Source organism: Geospiza fortis, unplaced genomic scaffold (assembly GCF_000277835.1).
Source record: "Geospiza fortis unplaced genomic scaffold, GeoFor_1.0 scaffold171, whole genome shotgun sequence".
Taxonomy (NCBI): Eukaryota; Metazoa; Chordata; class Aves; order Passeriformes; family Thraupidae; genus Geospiza; species Geospiza fortis.
The window spans coordinates 59,701-80,662 of NW_005054313.1; the positions used below are offsets into that span (position 1 = coordinate 59,701).

The following is a 20,962-nucleotide window of genomic DNA, read 5'->3' on the forward strand; positions in this document are numbered from 1 at the left end:
TCTTATGATTTATACCTTTTCAGTTATGTGAAAAGAAATGTAAATATTTTGCTTGCTTTTCCTTGTTATCCCAGCATATGGTGTTTTTTCCCTTGCTTTACTCCCACAGGGAGTTATATCCTAATTTCTTCTCAGTTCAGAATCTGTCTCTCTTTGTCTTAAACTTTTGCCCTTTCCTTCTCTGCAAATGTCTCTCTCCCCATGCAGTTCTCCTTCTGACTTTTGTCTCCCAGTCTCCCACTTTTCATCTTTATTTGTTTTTGCTTTTAATCCACTAGGATTTTTTGAAGTTCCTCTTTAGCATGCTGTGGACCAAGGACCTTTGAAGCTCCATGGTCATTGCTTATCATTACCGGTGGGGACTGCTCAGAGAAATATTTACTGCTGTTTCCTGGTAGTAGAGAGACTCTTTGAAAATAGGTCATTATTGTCAGATTGGTTCAAAGAAGGACATTGACCAGGGCAAGCTTGAGCAGTGGCCCATGGAAAATCAATGAGGTTTAACAAGAACAAGTGCTGGTGGCTGAGAAGCTGGACATGACCCAGCCATGTGCTCTGGCAGCCCAGAAAGCCAAACACATCCTGGGCTGCATCCAGAGGAGCATGGGCAGCAGGAAAAGGGAGGGAATTCTGCCCCTTTGCTTCACTCAGGTGAAACCTTACATGCGAGCTGCCTCCTTCCCCAGCCCAGGAAGATCAGCCTGCTGGAGCAAGCCCAGAGGAGCCCACCAAGATGTTAAGAGGGTTGGAACACCTCTGCTATGAGGAAAAGTTAAGAAAAATGGGAAAGAAAAGGTTTTGGGATGACCTAATTGTGGCCTTTCAGTACTTGAAGGAAGCCAACAGGAAAGAGACAATTTACAAAGCCTGGAGTGACAGGCCAAAAGGGAATGGCTTCAAACTAAAAGAAAGTAAGTTTAGATTGGATGTTAGGGAAAAATAGTCAAGATTTTGAGGTGGTGAGGTGCTGGAACACGCTGCCTAGAGAAACTGTGGATGGTCCATCCCTGGAAATGTTCAAGGCCAGGCTGGATGAGGCTTGGAGCAACCTGGTCTAGTGGAATGTGTCCCTGCACACGGCAGGGGGATGGAGCAAGATGACCTTGAAGGTCCCTTCCAACCCAAACCACTCTATGATCACAAAATACTGTACTTCAGAGAGGGCAGCTTTCATACAGCATAAAGGAAGGTTTATCCAGCTGTTCTCAAGCAGACTAATTATTACCTTGATTTGGTTCCCAAGATTCCATGTATTATTTAAGGTACTATGTATTTTGTGAGCTTTAGTACTTGTTGAAAAAGTGTGCGCTTTATGTCACCTGTTCTCAGTTTACCCTGTTCTGATGGGTATTATGCCTTGTTTCCCTTTCTGGCCTCCCTCTGCTGCTCTGACAATATACCTCAATCTGGGGAAACTCTGGCCGAGTAGTTCTCCTGCATTTGTAAAATAATTCTTCCTTTTCGATTCATTAAGTAGCTTTGCTCCCTGTTGGCCTGTGCTATTACAATATTTCCCCCTATTACTTATATAGACTGTTTTATATTAAATAAGAGAGAGTGTTATATGGTCCAATTAATAGCATTCAGAATCTTTAGTGTACCTTAAACTTTCCTCAGATCTGGAACAAGCTCAAATCCCAGGAAAAAGATTCCTGGGTTTATATCTTCCAAACCATAGCTTTCATTTCTATGGCATTTTCCCTTAATCTCCAAGAAATAATAGGTGGTGCTTTTAAATTTTCTGACTAGCAGTTCAGTAATTATGATATTAATGGCAAGTATGAAACAGGTGGTAGTGGGGAAGAATTTACAAGAGAAGAGCAGCCATCAAACTTGAAAATGGCAGCAGATTTCTCTGTTTCTCATTCTTGAATTTACTTTGGCTAAGTGAAAGGAAATTGCCTTTGACTCATTTTAAAAATTGTGTTAGTAATAATCCATTTATCTTAGTATCTGTGGAAGGGCCCCAGGATTTTATGACCTACTGTAAACATCTCTGGGGTTTCACTCTCTGAATCTGCATTTGGTGTCACTCATCCCAAACAATTAAAAAATACCTCAGCAGGTTGAGAAAAGAATTTAAAATAATTTAAAAGCCACGTTGTGGTTTTTATTTAGATAAAATTAGCTGGTGTATAGATATATTTTTTTTAATAGTTGTGAGGTACGAATAAAACATTTGTCTGTGTGGAGCTGATTATAATGTAATATTCCTTTTGCTTCCAGTAGGGATTTGGGAAAGGAGTTGCTTTTATAAGCTGTCTTACCTGGAGGTAAGAAAAGATAAGTGTCTAGTAGGAAACAGAAATGAATATTGTATATAATTTCTGGATTTTTAAAAAAATATTGTGTCAGATTTGCTAGTGGTACATTTGGAAGGAAGATCACCTTATTTATTCAAAATGATCTGTGACATATCTGCAGTGCATCTGGGTATAGAAGGGTTGTGTTAAAATATATATATTGATGCATCAATTCACTAAGGACAAGGGTTCACTTTTTCCTCTTTTTATTTGTTTTGAGCAATATTTTTCACCATTTGTAATTATTTTCCCCCTGTTACTTTAAAGTGCAATGAAGATGTTCATAGGCAACAGAAAGAAAACATCTTTTCTTCTTCACCATGCAATGTAGTAGCAGATGAAAGTAAAAAAGCAAGGTACAGAAGTGGCAGGCATCACATGGCAACCTGGTCCAAGAGGACAAAGCCTGACATTTGTAGTCATCATCAGATTAAACAGGGACACCAAGTGTCAATACTGAATCCTGAGCTGGCCATTCTAATGATGATGGGATGGTAAGGAAAAACTTTCTAAGTTTGCTGAGGTAATCTTATGCCCAGGAGCAGAAGGAATAAGAATTGTTATTACCTTGTTCTAAAGAGCTTATTTTCATGTGTAGTATAATGCCCTGCATTCTAACAGGGATATCTTTGGCATTGGTGAATGTTCTGAAAATGCATATTCTGCTGGCCAGTCATACAAAATAGGAGAACATTGGTTTGATTAATTTTCTTGTTTCAGGAAATGGTAAATAGCTGTCTGGATGGTCTTCTGAGTAACATTGTGTGAAGCATTTCTACAGCCTTTAGCTTGAAGGGCAAAATGGTCAACATAGGTACCTCGTGACTGGATCTTGTTTTCCTACACCCCACTGGAAATTCACAATTGCTCCGCTGGTAACTGCAAGTGTAACCCAATTGTGCTGTGTAAATGTCCCCTGTTTGTTTTGGGGTTCTTTTGTTTTTGTTTTTTTTTCTTTTTTAAATCTTGTTTCAAGAACAAACTGTCTGCTCTGAACCAATCAGAAGCTGTCAGTGAAACATCTGGCTTGAACATCTGCCGGCAGATGGAATGTTACAAGTAGCAAACACCGTGTGTTAGGATTGTGATGGCAAGGAAATCTCTCTTTTGGGAACAGCAAAAGAAAGATATCTGCTGATGCTCCCTTGCCATTGCAACTCTTGCTAGAATGTTAGATGTACACACACAATCTCTTGGAGAATATCTATTTACTGTGTAGGAAACCTGGACAGGCACTCATTAAGAATGTAACCCACGATTTGGCCATAAAATGCAGGACATGGCCTCCCCAAGTGTTGCAGAGATATTTCCTGTGTGGACATTCTGGGCTGAGTTTGAAACACAGATATGTGATCAGGTTAATGGAGCAGCAAAGACTTATTTGCAGTTGGAAGCAGACAGCTAAATAATAATAATAAATCAGTAAGTAAATAAATAAAATTCAAGCAGCTCTCTTTTCCGAATGCAATTAAGGAGCTGTGTCCATTCAATCAGCATAGTCACTTTGCATTTGATGAAATCCTGAGAAGTGGATGTAAATAATACTTGAGAACATAGTTGACTCAAATGTCCCTTTGTAATGATGGGAAACATGTTTTGGAATGATTTTCAACTTAGCTCACTGAATCAGAATACCCAAGGAAGTGATTCTTTCCTTCAAGGCTCTTGAGTTACTTTACACATATGAAAGCAAAAATATATATCCAGCCATTTGTCCTAAGCTTTATTCTTGACACTTCCCCTGCTTCAGGAGGATTTAATAGCCTGTAAGAAAAGGGATTTTTCTGAGTTTATTCCTATCATTATTTTATTCAAGTGGTATCTCCCAAACTGCTGCTGCAGCAAGATTACTTTAGCTTCTTAAGGGAGAGATTAGGTCAATAATAAACCACTGGGGTCTTTGAGCCTCCACTCTCTTTAAAAGTTTTCTATCCCAGAGATTTTTTGCGGGATGCAAGTATAGTTTATAGCAGAATTTGTAACAGATGCAAACTAATTTACCTTGGAACCTGTTCCAAAACTTTGTCATTGCTTCAAATAACATCCCTGCTGAGATGGTAGATGTGAGTAGAAGCTGGCAAAGGGAAAAGCAAGAAGGAGGAGACCCCCTGAGGCACTCCAGGAGAAACAATGATGTAACCTGTCACTGAATTATGTGAGGAACTGTTAGGCAACTTGCTATGGGCTGTGACAAATCATCCCTGGAGGACCCCACAGCATGAGCAGAAGTAGCTGTGAAGGAACACCATGAAAGCCCAAAGCTGCTGCTGTCTGCAAGGCTGAGTGGCTTTGGGCATTTATCTTCCTGACCCTGTTAGAGGAGGAAGACCTGGTGATTATTTGTCCTCTGGAGTAAGGCAAGAGCATAAGGATTTATTAGAGTAAACAAGGTTCTTGGAATAAATGGTGACAGTAAATCAGTCTCTGACTACAGAATGATCCTGTTCCTTTGGTAGGCCAGCAGCAGAGATCTTTAAATTAGGTTAAGTCCTGCTTGTACCATTTCTCTTCCAAAGGGGAGATTTAAACTGCATTTTGGAGAATCTCCATAGCATGAGGAAAAAAATAAATCACCTATTTCTTTTCAATGTCCATTAATTGTTCTTTGTGACAGCTTGAAGAATCATTTGGGGACAGGATTGAGCTGTGAGGTCTTTCTGCCAATTCAAGATATGAGCTCTACCCAAGGAGTAGTGCCAGTAGCATAAGTTAGGACAGCCCTGTGGCATCCCTTTTCCTTCCCACTGCCAGGCCAAACATCCCCTTTTGGCAGTGCTGGGCCCAAGTCCTCCCATTCCAGCAGCTTTCTGGTGTCAGTGATAAACAGTCTGCTCCCAGTGATGGGGCTGGCGTTCCTTCCCAACTGTTGCAGCAGTGCCAGCACTGTCAGAACAGGAAAACCCTTTCCAAGGGGAACTTTTCCTTGGTGCTTTGCCCATTAGGCAGGTAAAGGGACAGACCTGTAAGAGGCAGGAAGGGATCTGGCAGCTCCTCAACTACATCTCCTCATGTTTATCTACAAAACACCTCCTGGCCTAGTTAATGTCTTTATGTTACTTAGACAACAGTTTATAGTAGGAGCAGCTCCTCTTCTTCTGGAGCTTTACACCTGGAACAAACTGAAAGAGAGGAGGTGTGTTTGCAGAGGATGGTTGGTAGAATATTTTTTGTCTTGTCTTTGATGTGACAGCTCTCAACATTTTGGGTTCTCTTGGTTTGTTTTTTTCTTTTCTTTCAAGGCTTGCTTAACTCTTTGAGAGGTGAAGGGATGGTTTTTTCTACATAAGAATGAAATGCGAAAGTCCTGAGCAGCATTGGAGGCTTGAAATGAAAACCTGCAGTGGAGAGATATCTGCTGTGTCAGTGTGTTGCAGCCCATGAGGTCTATTTTGAATCTCAGCACCTTTTTCTTCTCTAAAAGAAAGAGAACAGAAAGAATTAAGGGGATCCTTCCTGGATCCCTTTATTGGAGGATCCAGGAAGGGAAAGATGGTATAGCCACAGGTCAAAGAAAACAAAGCAATAAATGATTATTCGAGTGGATGTAAAGCACTAAGTCCTTTTAATTTTGTCAGTGTCTTCTAGTGGTCCAATTATCTTAGGTTTACATCAGCTGAATGAGATCTTTACTTGTATCCTTTAGAGGCTGGACTCAGAAGGATTCACCAAAATGGATCATTTAGGGTCAACTTATATATTGAGGAAGGAATGAATCTGTGGGTTTGGATGTAAACTATCATCCTGTTAATTCATCCCTAGCATCTGTGAACCATTTGATGCAGTATTTTTCCTTAAGAGCTGCAGAAAGACACGAGAATCCTCTCAGACAAATGTGAGAAAAGGGCACCATCCTACTCTTTAATCTTTGGAGAATGGCTCACAACTGGAATCATGGAATCATGAAGGGTTTGTTGTTTTTTTTTTGGCTCTAAAGTGATTTTACTTTGAAATTCAGTGATTATGTATTTGGCTGTTTGAACACTTAGCACTCACCTCATTCCCCTCCCTCTGATGGTGTAAAACCCCGTTCTGTGGCTTCTCCCAGGGAAGTCATATTCACCTGACTGAAGTGCTGGGCCGAAACCACACTAAGCACTTTTCAGCCCATTCCCACACCTGTGAAATTAATGTTTTACTGCTGTTTACACACAACTGCAGTTGCTGCCTTGCTGCTGAGCAGCAGCTGGGGCTGAGGGCAGGCCAGCTGCAGGCTGCCACCGCTGGAGAGGAGCGCGTGGAGCAGTGATGGAAGATCCAGCCCTACAGCTCCCTAATTGCAGCTGGGATTTTGCAGCTGTGCAGTCGCACCATGAGAAATACATTCAAAGCTGCAATTCAGTGAGCATGCTTTTCAGGCCAACAAATTTGCCTTGTGAGCTGGAGAGAAATGAGCTCTATAGACCGAATTTTTTATTTTTTTTTTTAACTTCTTTTTTTTTTAAAATATTATTATTTTCCTGGTTGCAATCCCTTTTTGCTGTCTGTCACTGGTAATTTTCAGTGCTCAGGAATAGAGATAAGCATCCTTCATGGCATCCTTTGAGGACCACTAAGTAATTGCTTTTCAGGCTGTGAACAGCTTTAAAAAAAAACCTATGAATGTTTTGCACTCTTTGAATCGTCATTTTTCCATTTTTCTCAAATGTTTACTGTGCAATCTCAGGCAAGTCATTAAACTGTTTTGTAGTTACTTTAGCCATTTATACAGTGATGGCAGTAATACCTTAAAGAAGCTTTTTGAGCTTAATTTAATGATTATATAATTGTTTGAAATGTCCCAGTGTTAGTCTGAAAAGAGATGGTCCTATTGAAATGGAGATTTCACACTGAAAGTGCATTCACTGCACTCTGAGGGAGGATAGGGATGCTTAATTTTTTTTAAAGAGGGTAGATATTTATTTTGGCCATTCAAAAATGGCAAAAAATACAGCTAGTTTGGAGTATTTTCCCCCCTTTTTTCACTAGCAAATTTTGTGATCAAACTTGCCACCTGCTCAGAAAAATCAACTTTTTGGAAAACTATTTACATTTTTCTCTGGTTATACACATTGTTATATCTTAATTAAAAATACAACTGTTAAAATTATTAAAAATTGTCAATTGCTGTGCAAAAGCAGCTTAAATTTTTTTGCTCACATGAGTATATATTAATCACTTGCATGCATTTGTTCCTATCTACTATATGGCATTATTAATTACGCAATGTTATTGGAATGAAGCTGGTCAAGAAAGGTGGAACAGTGGTCAAAGTTTTAGCTAGATTCTTTCTTGTAGGCAACAAGTGAATTCCCTTGCTGATAAATATTCCAGAAATACAAGAGAAGGCAAAATAATTGGCAACCTTGGACAACCTTTATTCCACCTGATCAGAATGGCCTGCTTGAATTTGCACATTGATTTTTGCAGGGGATCTTTCTGTGAGCTTATCTGTATTGACTAAATGTTATGCAGCTGAGTCTTTATTCTCTCTTGGGTCTGAGTGGTAGAATTAGCTCAAAGAACAAGGAATGCTGAAGAAATTAAAAAAGGAAAAACACTATTGGGTATAATCAGAATTATTCTAGAGTTTATGTTAGCATTTTGTTGTTATTTTAAGCAAGCACCACACTTGTTTCTCTTTCAACTCCATCTTGAAATTGAGAAAATTTTATTCCTCTGCTTTTTTAATGTGGTTCTACTGAGAGAGACATTATAGTTGCATCTGCATGGAAAACAGTATCTTGAAGTTATCTAGCAGTGACAGAGTACTGTCTTTTTTGGCAGAGAATTTTGAAAGCCTCTTGGTTCCAAGCTGGATCTTAGCACTGTTTCTCCTTAGGGGAAAATGTTGTGCTGCCCTGTAAATGCAGTATATCAGTGCTGTCATCCACCTGTTGGGCCTAAATGTGTATTAGCTGTTAAAATGGGTTCAGCTTTTCTACGTAGCTATGCAAAATAATTTTTTCTCTATGAGAAGGTTAAAATGAGTTTTCTTATATACACAGAGAAAAAACTGCAGCCCTTGGTTGTTGATTTCTATAAAGATAAACAACGTGGGCCTATTCTTTGGTTGCTATTTACGTGTGCTGAGTTGGACCAGCCAGAAGATATAAATTGCTTTTAGTGACACTGTGTCAATTTTTATCCATGGGCCTTCTAAGCTGGAGAGCTATAGCTGTAGATTACCCTTCTCTGTGTCTTATAATAAGTGATATAGAGGTTGCATTACAGCTCTCTTCTCTTTTCTCCCTGTCTAAATGAGGGACTCTGTCAGCCTGGTACTTTGTTATCTACTTTCCAATGAAATATTTCAATTTTTGATCAGGACCTGGTATTCTTAACTCACTGAAAAAGGGCAGTGCCACTTATCTGCAAGATTTTTAAACATTTTGCTACCAAAATGGGAGGCTGATCATCTGTTTTCTTCATGGATGTCTTCATGATTATCCATCCATCCCCATATATTCACATATACACAATTTGTATATGTGAATCATCTTTTCACAATTTAAAAGATGATTCTTTTATTATGTTACGTTAAAAACAAGTGTGTGGAGAGGTTGGCAGGGAAGAGCTAAGGGAAAAAAGCCCAAAGTGTTTAGATAAGCGCTGTATCCTCCATTCTGGAAAATTCTGCTGATATCTTCTGATGCTTTGAGCTTCCTGATTCATATTAAGGAGAGAGTTAAAAATGAATGCTGAGGACCATAAATTAATTGACCCAATCTTTTTTTTTTTTTTTCAGGAAGCTAGTTAAGAATTTCCTGACTTTGGAAGATGTTGTGTGCTTGCAACTCTATTGAACTTCAATAGGCTATGATGAATAGCTCCATATTTTGAAAAATCAGGTCATTTATTTCAGTATTCAAGTAACTTCACTTTACAAATCTGTTTCAAGAGGGAATTTTTTGATCGTACCAGTCCCCAATTAAAATTTGTCAATTGCTATGCAAAAGCAGCTTAGATTTTTTTTCTCACATGAGTATATATGAACCACTTCCATGCATTTGTTCCTATCTAGTGCCCTAGTTTTTCTTCACTAGAAACTTCCAGCAAGACTGGGACTGTTAATATGTTCAGCAAGGTACCCATTGCAAGTCTCTCAGCTCCCCTGAGATTGTGATAGCACCTCTTAGGAATTTTAAATCTTTCTGTGCATCCTGAATTCTCAGTGCCAGCTTTACTTAGCACTTGAATGAGCTCTCTTAAAACTTTGTCCAAGTCTTGCTAGGGTTTTTGAAGCTTTCTGGAGAATTTGGTTGTTTCTTTTTTTATTTTTTTTTCCTCTGACAGGAATTCTATCTGCTGCTGCTTGTTATATGTTTACATTAAATCTTTTTTTCCTGACTGTTTTGCAGTGCTCTGCAAGCCCATCAGGTTTCTCTAGTGGATACTTTATTTTAATAAGTGTATTGAATGCTTCGTTTAACTTTACTGTTTTGAAGTGCCCAGAGACACCATGCTTGGATGAGCAGTTATGTAAGTGCAATTTGTTGTGGTTTTTTTAGTATCAGAATTAGGATTCAGCTGAGGTTTGAAGGCTCGCAGTGCATGTGTGTGTGGGGGGGGAAGTAAACAAATAAAGGAGAGTTTAGTGCATCCACACACAGAGCCCTGAACTGCTTTTCTTCCCTGTGACTGCTCTGCTTGCTGCTGATCAGAGCCCCAAATGCCCTCCCAGCACTCCAGTGGCTGTTGCCTGGTGTCTGAGGATGCACTGAAGGATAAGATTGATGCTAGCAGAGGGCTGGATGTGTTTTGCAGAGAATTCCAGATGCGGAACTGTTATCTCACTATGTCTCCTCGCCGTTATCATTATTCCGTAATTATTGCTGGTGTGTCCGCCCTGGTGAATGGATGTTTCATTAGTGACACTTTGTTGTCTACAGGCTCTATGTGTGGCCCTTGTGGTTGCCAGATTTCATACAGGGGCAGTTCAAATTCATCATTTGTCTGGCATTCCTAAAACACATTATTTCCTTTGCCTGGCCACTGGAGGAGCTCAATCTTTCCTTCTGTTACTCTTTACCCAAGACATTTACAGAAGAGATGTAGTAGGGGAGATGGTGCACACATTGTTGAGGAGGAAACTCCACAAAACAGTGAGCGGTATTTGGGGATTTTCTTTATTATTATTATTAATTTTTTTTCCAGTAGCTGCAAGGGCTTATCAAGCCACTTTCTGTGCATCACTTTCCAGCTACTGCATGAAGCAGTCTCCAGTTATGGTTGTGATGGTATTTTTAACTCACAACTCAAGTCCCTCAAAGCCTTAATGGTCTCCAGGAATATGTGAGGGAATCAGGCACAGTGTTTGCCAAGAATTCACAACACTGGAGAGAAGTATTATGTAGGAGTAGAACATCAACAAGGAAGATACAGTGTGCTAGAAAAGAAAGAATTCAATGATATATATACCAGGTAAAATGGAAAATAACCACATCCTTTCAAGGGCAGGTGGAATGTATAACAAAAAAAAAATAGGAGGTGTTTTCATTGGGTTTTTGGGGACATTGATTTTTTTTTCCTGGTGGTGTGACGTATGTTGGTTATTTTGTTCTGTTTGTTTGTTTGTTTTTTCTGTTTTCATAGAATAGCTTATGTTGGAAGGGACCTTAAAAATCATCTATTTCCAGCTTGCCTTGTTTGAAGTGGAAGTTGGATTGCAAATGGGTCTGATACATAAATATTGTTCATCTGCACAGAGGGGAACATTTATTGCAAAGAAAGCAAACAGTGTTTTATGGGAAATCCTGGCTCCTCAAGGGAATTCACAGGCAGAGTTAGAAATCCCACGTCACAAAGAAATATAAAAAGCCTGGCTTCATATGTATCATTGCTGAGTAACCTGTGAGGAAATATTATTATATTGCAGAGAGTTGATATCTGCTGTGCAGGGAGTCTATGAGGTTAGTAGAGGTCAAGTCCCAAAATGCTGTAGCCCCCTATAGTGGGAATTTCCAGTGATGATGAAGATATAGCTGTAATGTCTTCATAATCATATAGAGTTTAAAACAGCTGGAAAAAAAGGTGGGGTGGAGGTGGGAAAAAGCGGGGGAGTCCTTCTAGAATGAGCAACAAACACAACCCAGTGTTATCTTCCTGATCCCACTGCCTTGCAAAGGAAAGAAGAGTTAGCAACATTTGTGCTTGGGTTTGTGTTACTTTGTAAGCTACAAATCAGTACATTTCAGTTAATTCTGCTTTTTCAGAACTACAATTTACTAATGGAGGAATTATGTCAGCCTGTGGCCAATTCACCATAAATCACAGCAGATTCTTGTGCTTTGAGCTCCCTTTCTGTGCTCCTACACTGACATGAGTGACTTGGTGACACAGAAAACCCATCCTGTGCCAGATCTTTCTTAGAGAAGAGAAACAGCATCTTTTTTGACCAATGGGGTTTAGTACTGAAGGATTAATATGTGATCCTACTTAGCAATACAGGGCACAACCAACACTGCCTAATCTAGATCAGCCATGTTTTAAACACTTTTTTGTAAAGTTTATTATTAACCTCTCTTCAGAAATCAACAGAACAAATTTGGAAAAACAACTTTTCAGCCTCCTATGGGGCCAAAAATATATGTGCTCTAAAGCATCTTATTTTGGAGCACACCACCTCATTGTCAGGCAGGTGTGACTTACAGAGATTTATCCCTGCTGCTTGTTTTTACTGGAGATGGCTGAGGTGATGGAGAATGGGACATACTGCACCTCAGCTGGGGAGGAGTGGCTTCAGGCTTCCTCAACTTCATCTCTCTGAGGTCTTCTTGTCTTCTTTCTCTTTTTTCCTTTTTTCTTTCTTGCTTGCCAGCTGACAGGCCACTGTCCTGCTTTGCTGGGAGGTGTCAGCTGGCTGAAACAAGCCTGATTCCCATACAGAGCTTTGCAGGTGCCAGGGTTCCACCTCCTGGACTACTTGGCTAAGGATGGATTGTAGAAAAAACTATTGAACATCTGAAATCACTGGAGTACATTCTTTTTCATTATTTTTTTTTTCTGGGCCTCCACATACCTAGCTTGTGATTATCACTTAATTCTGTGACGTCACACTTTGCCCTTATGCATTGTTTATTTTTGTTTAAGTTTTAGAACAATCATCTGCAAATTGCAATTCTTAGTGCTCATTTATATGCAGAGATTGCACTTTAACTAACAGATTTTTAAATCCACTCAGATAATTCTGTGCAACCCATATGTGTGCAATTAGCTTAAGTCAGTTAAGAATCCTCTCCAGCTCTATGGATACAAGCCACATTTAAAATAGGAAAGGATATAAGAATTCGAAACAGGCTAAAGGACATAAATTTAAAAGCAAAGTTTCAGTTAATGTGATGTGCTTTCATCAGCTGTCAGGTTCTATTCCTAGTTTTTCATTGATTTACTGCTTTGCTGCATGAGTGGCTTTGCTTCTCAATATCCCTGCCTGCAAAATTAGGATTTGCTGACATCGCTTGTAGGAGGATATAAGTGGGGTTGTTTGGGAAAATATTTTTCAGGATTTTTTTTTTGCTTATTTTTTTTTAACTCCATTGAAAGCTTACGCTTTTCTATGAATAATGGATAATCAAACCTGGAGACAAATCTTCCCATTTAAAAACAGAACTTCCATTTGGAACTGTCATCACTGTGCCATTTGGGAGTTGTTTGGCTGCTCTTGCACAGGCTCCTCCAGCCAAACTACAACTCCCATGCTGCATCATGATTCTGCATCTCCCTGAGTTGCTGTCACAGAGTCCTGATGTTGCCTTTAGGGAAAGTGTGTCCCCCTCAGGGAAATGCTCTGAAAGAGAGGAACAGGTACCTAAGAAACCTCAAATTCATGTTTTCTGAGACATATCCTTAACCAGTTCTGATGTTTTGGGTAGTAAAATTTAGAGTTTTGACAGAAAATTCAGAATTTTCTGGGGAATTGGCGTTGGATTGGTGAGGAAAAGTCAACATTTCTGCAAAAAGGTGGATAGTTATAAGAGCTGAAAAGTGAAATTTCCACCCAATACCAGTGTCTAAGAATGCGGTTCTAAGGCTTTTGTATTGAATAAAGTATTTGAAGAGCCTCACAAGAGACTCTTGAGATGACTCTATGTTGTGGATAAGAACTCAGTTTTTATTTGTTCCCTGAATCCTTATTTGCTCCTCCATAAAATAGCACAAAACTTTTATTACTTGAACTTTTCTCATAGATGACAGTGCAAAGTGTGGGCAACTGCAGGTGAATGAATTATCTAATTATTATTTAATGATTGTTGCTATTATAAATAGAAGTAAAATAGAAATGAGCTGGGCATCCTTTGGAACTGGGAGGGAGGTTGGGCTGTTTGTTCACCTTTCCAGCAGATCAGGTGAACTCCTTGTCTTTTTTGATTATGACATTGGCAGCATTAGCTGGGGTGAGGCAGGTCTCGTTCTGCATCTCCAAGTGATTTGTGACCAAGTGTGACTTAATGAAATGTGTCCACAGAGAGAAAAGGAGCCCTTCTATCAGAGGCAGAGGATAGAGATACAGTACATGCACAGACCAGGAAGAGCACAGATTGCATCATTTATCTTGGGAAGGAAGGAATTGTCCATTGTGACAAAATCAGTCAGATGCAGCGAGTAAAACGCTGAAGGTTCATTACCCTAATTAGTATCAGTGCTCAGCTGAAGGGAGGCAGGAAAAAACTGGCAGAGTGATAGCTCAGGATGGTGTTTGTCCAAGAGGAAGAATTGTGCATCATGGATTTAGCAGTCAGTGCTGGGAGGGGAGGGTGGTGCAGCGGCCACTGGCTGAAATGAGACAGGTAATTTCATGGGAACACAGGTAGCACAAAGTGTCACGCAGGACATGAGTCTGGCATTGTCTGTGTGTAAGGTGCCACAAAAAACATGAGAAGAGAGTAATAAAAACTTTCCTCTTAAAGGCTTGGTGATAAAATAAATAGGCAGCATTTCACAGTGTGATTGAAAAAACATCATTGTTTGGTACTTTATGGGGATCTCTTAGGAGAAGCTGACTTTTTGGCCTTGTTTTTTATCATCTGGCCAGTTAAAAAGGGCCAGCCTGCTTTGGTGCTCCAATGCTTACTGTGGTCTTTAATTCTGATTCAAAACAGTTTGGTTTTTTAAAAACCAGATGTGGTACAAATGAAGTTTGAGGACAATCAGCATGGCAGTAGGTCATGCATAAGTAAGGATGGGAGTGTGATCAGGACTTAAGAATGAAATACAGACTTGAAGAAGAGATAAGGAATAGGGATTGTAGCTCCTGGACTCCCAGTTGTTTTGCTTATATTGGAAAGGTAAACTGCTCTTGAGCCTGGTTCTGTTGTACACATTTTAGCATTTATGTTGGAGTCAGAAGGAAAGAGAAGGATGGGAAATAAATTGTTAACTGCAGAAATGCTGATAACAACTGTTTCATTGTAAAGCCTCCAAAATTTACATTGTTCTGGTGATGTTCCATTTCTGGAATAATCATTGGCATCACAGGGCCATACCAGGATGCAATGTAGACATTATGATTTCAGCCCATGGGCTTGAACAAAGCCAGAGTCCAAGCCAGAAAATAATGGTTATATTTCTGACTCTCTCCATTACAATGTGAAGGAGGGCTTTACTGCTGCTACTGCTTCCTCCCATAACCAGACTTATCTCTGGAAAGATTTGAAATGAAGAGAAACAAAGAATTTTCTATCCATCTTGTATTTTTCCCCTCCATGTTGCTCTCAGTTTTCTGAATGGCAGGACCATAACATCTTAATAAAAACATTTCAGTTTTCATCCTAGGCTGCTGTTATTTATAAAGTCCAGTATGGTGTGTCTGGTTGAAGCTGCCTCATGCTGCTCAATGGCATCTTGATGTTTACTTGTGCCTGCTGCCTTTTATATAGACACTCTCATCCTGCTCTGGTACTGCTGTCTGCTTTTAAGATGCACAGTGAATGGTGATGCTTCTCTCTACATATCAAACATGATGCATCCCTTTAGATTTTATATTTCCCTGTGCCCCAGGTGCTGTTATTATCAGTCCTGACATCATTCATTCAATATGATGGCTCCTGTCTTTCCTTTTATCTGTTATGGACAGGAGACTGGGAAGTATTTTATCTTCCAAGCACAGCAACATATTTTCTTTAAAAAGTGACTTTTCTCTCTCTCCATTTCATTCTTTCTTGTCTAATATCTTGTGTATTATTCTTATCCCCAATCTCTTTACTACACAACCCTGTTCAGTTTTGTTTTTCCTGTGTTTCTCATCCCCTGCCGTTTTTGTATCTGTGTGGGACACAGGCTTTTTGCAGTACACTGGAATGTTCCATTGACCTTATCAAGGCTCATGTTAGGACCAGGTAGGATCTCTCCATCCATCCACATGGCTTGTGCAGAGTTTTGTGCAATTTCTGAGGTTACTTTGCCCTCAAAGCCAAAATGTCTTGGCTATATAAAAGTAGAGGGGGAGGGAGGACTATAACAAACATATCGGGCTTTTGAACAAGAGAATCAAAGTTGAATTATTTGAGATATCTCTGGGTAGTACACTTGGGTTGAAGATATGTAAAAAATAGCAGATTTTCAGGTACTTTATATAGAGCCACTGAAGTGGTGTTTTTACTGGAATTTTTTCTGGCAATTGTTTTGTAAGCTGCCACTTGTCCCATCCAAGGTGGCATGTAGTCTTCGTAATGCTTCAAAAGAGAAAAGACATGTAAAGCATTTAAAGGAAATATAATAGCTTGGAACTGTGTTGTAAGAAAGACCTTTGATTTGAGTAGTGAATTTCATTAAATCCTGCCAAACATTCAAAGCCAGTCTCAGCTCTCCAGTCCCTTTATTTGCTATCAGCATTTGAAATCAGCTTAATATTTTACCTTCACCCTTGGCTGCAGAGCATAACGGGCAAAACCAATATCTGTGCATGTCATCACTATTAGGAAAGAGAGAGGAGGAAAGAAGGGATAAGGAGAAACAGGACTGGCAGGGAATTGGCATGTTCAAAGGTAAACAGATTTTAGCAGAATGAAGGAAGGACAGAGCAGGGTGGGGAAAATCAGCCTCTTGTAATTAAATTTGAGTTCTGCATGTCCTTAAGAGCTGTGGATACAGCCAAGCTGAGGGCTAATATTTAAAGCTTTAAATGAGCAGAAATGTTAATCTTTGAAGGGACAAAGCTGAACTTTGTCTCCAAGCTCTTGGCTTTATGTAGAGATGATACTTCCTTTCCAAACTGTTCACAAGAACTTCCAAATTACTGTTTTAGGGTTGGATTACACTTCTTAAACTAATACTAAGCGCAGCAGCAGGTGTGAACTGCAGAGCTGGGGATTGTCTTGTCATAGTCACCTCTGAAAAAAGTCACATTTTGTGTCAGAGCAACAGAATTGGTAGATTGTATTATGGACTTAATTAGGAGTTTTTCTTATGTGACATATCCTGGGATTTCTTTATAATTGCTGAAGGAATAATCGACATTTTTAGAAGCTTTTAGTTTAGTCTAAAAAATAAAAATGAGTTTGGCAGTGGCTTAATATTAATCTCTGTATTTACTGAATCCTTTTAGCAGTTTCTATTCCCTGCTTTTTTTCTTCCTTTATGTTGGACTCATCCAGTGGGTACAAAGGCATTTTAGCAGAGGGAAGTGTGGATGGTTTGAGGAGGCAAAACTAATGTCAATTCCCACAGGAAAGGGGGATATAGTAGATTTGGGGTGTGACCAATGGCAATGATGAAAAACTATTTCTGTAGCTCTGAAACAGACTCCCTTCCTTTTTTTTTCCTTGATATTAACCTAAAACATGGGAATACAAGTCCAGCTATCATTCTTCCCTTCAGAATTAAAATTTTGCTGTTATTCTCAATTAGTTTTGCTCCTTGCTACAACTGTGATGGAGGAAGACATCACAACTTTATATCAAGGAAGCGTTTGGGTTTTATTTTTTTGCTGGTCACATTGGAGAAAGATGAGTTTCTTTATGCAGTCCAGTGACTCTCTCTGTGCCATTGTACCTATCGAAGGGAAGCTTTGTAGGCACACAAATCCTTGGCAGAAATACAGCTGCTAATCTCACCTGAGCAGCTGTTGTCCTGAAGATCAGGAGAGGTGAGCCTAAAGGTAACTTTATTCGAAGAGCCCTTAGAAAACACAACACAAACTGTCATGTTTTCATGCAGAATTTTTGGCAGAAGCCTCCCAGCAGCATTTGCTGACTTCCCAAGTGTTAGCTATTGCTAGTGTTTTCTGATTTGCTGAGTGAGTAACATGGGAAGTATGGATTATAAGGAAATAAGGGAATTCAAATAACTTAAACTAGAGTAAATTTGGAATGGATCTTGTGGTGTTGCCAGAAACCCCACAGTGTCATTAAAGACCTTGTTTTTTACATTAAAGATATATGAAATATCCTTAGTGAGTCATTATTTCTTTGTCTTCCATTTTTAACCAGTTCTCCGTTATTTCCACCTAATTAAAAAAAAAAAAAAAACCACAAAACATTCCTGTTTTATGACCCTTTTATTCCAAGCATTTTGCAAGGCATTGATAATGCCCAAGATGCCACATGCAGCACACCCTAACCTCTATCAATACAACAGCAGAACCCATCTCTATTAGTACATTTATATTTTAATTTCAGCAAAGCTGGATGCAACTCCGTAGCTAGACATTCATCCAACATTTAGGATATTTTAGCTTTTTTGAACAAGAAGCACCCCAATTTTGCAGTGCCACTGGAAGCATTCTAGAGGATAGTTTGGAGATGATGAGGACCTACCACAATATCTCATATGCTGGAGAGTGGATTCCAGAATTTTATCACCACACTGTGATTTGAAAATTATCAACCAAATTACAGCAAATCCTTTGATGAGTGTAAGGCTCTGATCTACACAGTCACTAACAAGGGAGTGAGTTGAATTTTTCAGAATTGCACAGTGCTGCACTGCTCCACACGGTCAAGTATCCTGACAATCTTCCACTGATCATTGAGTCAGTAACAGAATATGTTGTAACTAACTAAGGGAAATGCTTCCTCAGTGCAAATCTGGGATTCTTATTTAGCTTTTTATCCAGCCTTTGCAGTGAAGCTGGGTAATTGTTCTACATAATGCTCTAGCAGGCATCATGATCTCCTTGATGGGCTTTAGATAGAGACATTTCTTGTGAGAAGAGAAGCTTAAATGAGACACCCAGCTCATCTCATTTAAGTACATTCATGTTTCAGACTGGTCAATGAGATTTGAGTGCCTGTCTTCAATTAGAATGAGTAGAAGTTGGATGTTCTTGTTTGCTCTGGGGGTTTTGAGAAGCCTGTGCTCTATGCAAGCAGCATGAATTTCATAGCACAGAATTTAGAATGTTTCAGAAGACTTCTTTCTAAATGGCCTTTTGATTTGTGCCTTCTTAGGTAAGTGAAAAACTGCATTTATTTGCAGGATGGCAATTATGTGAACCTTACAAGGAAAGGAAATTAAATTAATAAAATTTAACTAGGAAAATTAATACAACTATAAGAATCTGAAATATATAATATGGATTATTGATTCATTCCAGCCCAATGTTCAAAACCATTATATCTGTGTTCTATTGACATTCTCTGTCCTTGTGCCACGGCTTGCCAGGATTGGAAATGCTTTGGAATCAGCTCTTGTTTTGCCAGTTTGTGATGTGCTGCTTCCTGATTTCAGCCTTCGTTGTTCACTGAGTGGAGATGATCTCAACAGGCAGTGGCTGACACCCAGCTCCCAGCTGCATCCAACAATTTACCACGCCAAAGGTCTCCTCTATTACCTGAGCAGCATTGGCCGGGCTCCTCTGGTGAGTCTCTTCCAGGTTCTCTTGTGTGATTCTGTCAATGGATTGATTATTGTACTTGTGTGAACAGCTTTGTTAGGGAGCTGGAGTGATTTGGGAGCATCATGTCCTGTTGCGCTTTCATCTTGTGGAACTGTTTTGGAAGTCTTGGATATTTATCACTTATTGAATCTTCTAACAAGCATCTCTCTTCTAACAAGCATCTTTTAACAAGAATCTCTATATACCTGGAATAAAAATGAGAAAATTAATTTCTGAAAGCTCTTTAGATCCTCAAAGTGCTCCAACTAAGCTCAATATTATTAGTCAGTTATTACTATCTTCATGGAAGCATTAGGAGAAATTCCAAAAAGATTTAGTCTAAATGGAATGTGCTAAACCCCATGCAATCACAAAAACATAGGAAGCAGCCCTCAAAGTGTGTGAACCTCCCTGCTGCTTTGGTAATGGGGAAAGGATTGGGTTTGGGGGCTACCAGAAATTCGTGAGATGGGTCTGGGATCCATCCAATCTGCTCAGCTGCCCAGCAGAAGGAAAAAATAGTTCTGAGACCCCATGAGGAAAACCACAAGGAGCTTCAAATGTTGACAAACAGATATGGATACAGGGACTGGTAGGTTTGTTGGTGATAGCTACAGCCAGGAAAGAAATGTCCAAGTGCACCAGAGTCCCTCTGGGTTTGTTAAGAAAAGCCCCAAACAGGGTGAAAATGTCTGTGATCTTCTCTGTGAGAATTCTTGCATAATTTAGTTTTTGTCTAAGCTGACAGCCCTGAAATATATCTCTGTAGGCTGAGGAGTATTGTTGAAACTCAGAGTTGCAAACTGAGTCACCAACATTTTCCTTTGGTTCAGAGCAGTGTGGGATGAGTCTTGTTTTACCCTGTAATTTGCTGTCTGGCCTCTCTTAGTACATGACCCTCCTTGTCATGTTCAGGTGCATAAAGTTGAATACTCACTACAAGTTTTCATCATTGTTGAGTGAAGGGAGGCTATTGATCCTACCATCTCCCTCACTCACTGACTGCATGTCAGACTTCATAAACTGATTTTTCTTTGCCTTTGAAGAATGCATTGATTTTAGTTTATACAGTCTCAAAAATGCCTTTTCCCTCCTTCAGAAGAGAGTTTGGGGGTGGGGTTTTTTGTTTGTTTTTATTGGGTTTTCTTTTAACCTATAAGATCCCAGGGAGCCAAGTTCACTGGTAGCCAAATGATTTCTGTGAGCTGATTTGGTTTAATTTATCCTAGGGATGTGCAAGCAGTTTCTTCAAAGCAAAGAAAAGCTGCTTGAAAGAGAAAAACAAAGAACTTTAGCAGCCCTTCAAACCAAGGCCACTTTAATTCTTTAGTTAACAAGAAAACAGCCTGTTAAATGTTAAATTTTTACTTACCTTGTTGCCTGTGGGAACCCTAATGGGACCGAGAGACTGGGTGCACTGGGACATTGCAGAATCTCATTTCTAGTGAAGAGCAGGATGCTCTAAAAGGGGAAAGGAACTTCCAGTGGACCAGAAGTCTCTGAGCAGAGTTTGCTGCCTCTCAAAGTCATTATATGAAGCTTGGAAACAAGCACAGCCTGCAATAATGTACTCATTGAGAGGAAAAAAACCTCTAAGCATGTCTACCTCAAAACTGGCATTTAGTGTCCTGTCACAATGTTATTAAGAAAGAGACTTGACACAAAAAAGAGAAGTAATTTCAAAAAGTTCAGTTTTCCAACAGCTTTTCTTGCTTTCCACTTTATATATTGCTTTTATTAAAAGGTACCTAGCTCTGTGACTCATAAGGAGAGTTGTTTTTGAGCTAGAAGGCAGTCCTTACCTTTAGGATGATCAGTATGATCAGTGCTGGCAAATAACTTCAAATAGATTTAAAAATTGTGCATG

General features: G+C 39.5%; 1 protein-coding gene across 1 annotated transcript in view; it reads left to right on the forward strand.

The window, feature by feature from the left end:
* AGBL1 (ATP/GTP binding protein like 1) overlaps positions 1-20,962 on the forward strand; it is a gene marked incomplete at its 5' end in the record, with an annotated part of 203,599 nt that overhangs the window by 59,064 nt on the left and 123,573 nt on the right. Inside the window, one exon of the mRNA XM_031055887.1 lies at positions 18,948-19,077. Within this exon, the coding sequence (XP_030911747.1) occupies positions 18,948-19,077 (130 nt within the window). The remainder of the gene's footprint in view (positions 1-18,947; positions 19,078-20,962) is intronic.